Genomic DNA, 2,158 nt, shown 5'->3' on the forward strand with positions numbered 1-2,158 from the left:
CTCGAACTCAGAAATCCACCTGCCTCTGCCTCCCAAGGGCTGGGATTAAAGGCGTGCGCCCCCACGCCCAGCTAAATAGATTTTTTGATGTGTATTCCAGGACAGAATGGAACTTGAAATCCTCCTGCCTTAGCCTCTCAGGAGCTAGAATTACAGGCATGAGCCATTTTGTTAAACTTCTTTTGTCTTCAGTGTGTCTGTAATAGCGGTAATATGATGTCTGTAAAGAAAATTGTATCAAGAAAGAAACATCTTATACTTATTCCTCACATGCTTTTGACAAACTTAGTAGTTATGCTAATACTAGACAAATGACTACTTCAGTGTTCTGAAGCTATAAAGCCTCTAGGTTTGTTTTTATGATGTTTGTGTGTTTATGTATTTATGTATGTGTATGTGGTTTGTATGTGCATGCATAAGTGTATGGAGGCCAGTTACTCTCAGTTTTACTTCTCTTACTGAACCTGAAACTTGCTGACCAGCAAGCCCTGGGGATCTTCCTGTCTCTGCCTTCTCATCCCTGAGTGTTGGCATTACAGGCTTGGCTTTTATGTGGGTGCTGGGGGTGAAACTTGGGTCCATAGGCTTAGCTAGCAAGTATTTTACTAATGAATTCCTCTTCCCAACCCCTGGGATATTGGGTCGGTTATCTTTTTTTTTAAATTTACTTGCTTTTAACTTGCTAGTGAGAAATATTTGCACAAACTTAATCAAAGATTAGTCTATAAAAATGGAAAGAATTCTTTTGGTATTTCTGAATCTTTAAAATTCAGAGTGGTTTTAGAATTGCAGAGCTGAACATTATCATGAAATGATTTTGTTTTTTTCTTCAAGCTAATAAGCACAAATGGGTACCACTCCACTTAGATGATGTGAGACCAGACAGCCAGGAAAGACCTGGATCCCGGAACAGCTCTAGATGTCAACCTGAAGCTAATAAACCAACGCACAGTAATAGGAAAAGTGATACACGAAGTAAGTGTCATTTCAGGAGTGCCATGATTTCAAACAAAGGTAGCTTTAGTGCTTACCATTGGAACTGTGCAGAGTAAACTGCAGACTCATGTCTTTGATTCTACAAATCTTCAGAGGACATGTCTAAAGAGTAGACTGAATGTTAACACAATGTAACTGCCTATAACCTTGTTAGTGTCTTTTATCTTTTTGGTCTTTCCAGACAGATTTCTTTGTGCAGGTCTGGCTGTCCTGGAATTCCCTCTGTAGATCAGGCTGGCCTCAAACTCAGATCAGCCTGCTTCTGCTTTCTGAGTACTGGAATTGAAGGTGTGTGCCACCATCCCCTGGCTTAATTTTATATCTTATTTGATATATTGAGACAGGACCTCACTATTTAGGTCACTATCTAGCTAGGCACTTACTGTGAATCTGACCTCAGACTTGTGATCCTCCTGCCTCAGCCTCCCAAGTGCTAGGATTACAGACAGGTGCCATCACTCTAGGCTTCTAGTGTTTCTTTTTTTTTTTTTTTTAAGATTTATTTATTATTATATCTAAGTACACTGTAGCTGTCTTCAGATGCACCAGAAAAGGGCATCAGATCTCATTACAGATGGTTGTGAGCCACCATGTGGTTGCTGGGATTTGAACTCAGGACCTTTGGAAGAGCAGCCAGTGCTCTTAACCACTGAGCCATCTCTCCAGCCCGCTTCTAGTGTTTCTTAGAACTTTCTGTCTCCCCATCTGGTTTGGCATTACACATTGCTTTAGTTGGTTTGCTCCTTAATCTCCACCATGTCTTAACAGCTCCTCTGCTTTGACTTCCTTGATGATGATTTTTTAAAAAGATAATTGGCTGACGATGGTGATTATGATTATTTTCATGACAGGCTCTCTCTGTAGCAATCTCTGTCTAATTCTCTGTGTAATTCCAGGTGGACCTTGAACTCAGAAATTGGCCTGCCTCTGCCTTCAATTACAATTTTGGAATTAAAGGCAAGAAAATAAGGTCGTTTTTATTTATCCATTTATTTATTTATTTATTTATTTATTAATTATTATTATTATTATTATTATTTTTAAGATTTTTATTTATTTATTTTATGTAAGTACACTGTAGCTGTCTTCAGACACTCCAGAAGAGGGCGTCAGATCTTGTTACGGATGGATATGAGCCACCATGTGGTTGCTGGGATTTGAA

The 2,158-nt window shown here is 39.2% G+C and overlaps 1 protein-coding gene across 1 annotated transcript in view; it reads left to right on the plus strand.

Annotated features, from left to right (window-relative positions):
• Window positions 1–2,158, plus strand: part of Larp1b (La ribonucleoprotein domain family member 1B) — a 92,523-nt gene that overhangs the window by 16,059 nt on the left and 74,306 nt on the right. The window contains 1 exon segment of the mRNA XM_021196315.2: window positions 835–975. Within this exon segment, the coding sequence (XP_021051974.2) occupies window positions 835–975 (141 nt within the window).

Source organism: Mus pahari, chromosome 4, assembly GCF_900095145.1.
Source record: "Mus pahari chromosome 4, PAHARI_EIJ_v1.1, whole genome shotgun sequence".
Lineage (NCBI taxonomy): Eukaryota > Metazoa > Chordata > Mammalia > Rodentia > Muridae > Mus > Mus pahari.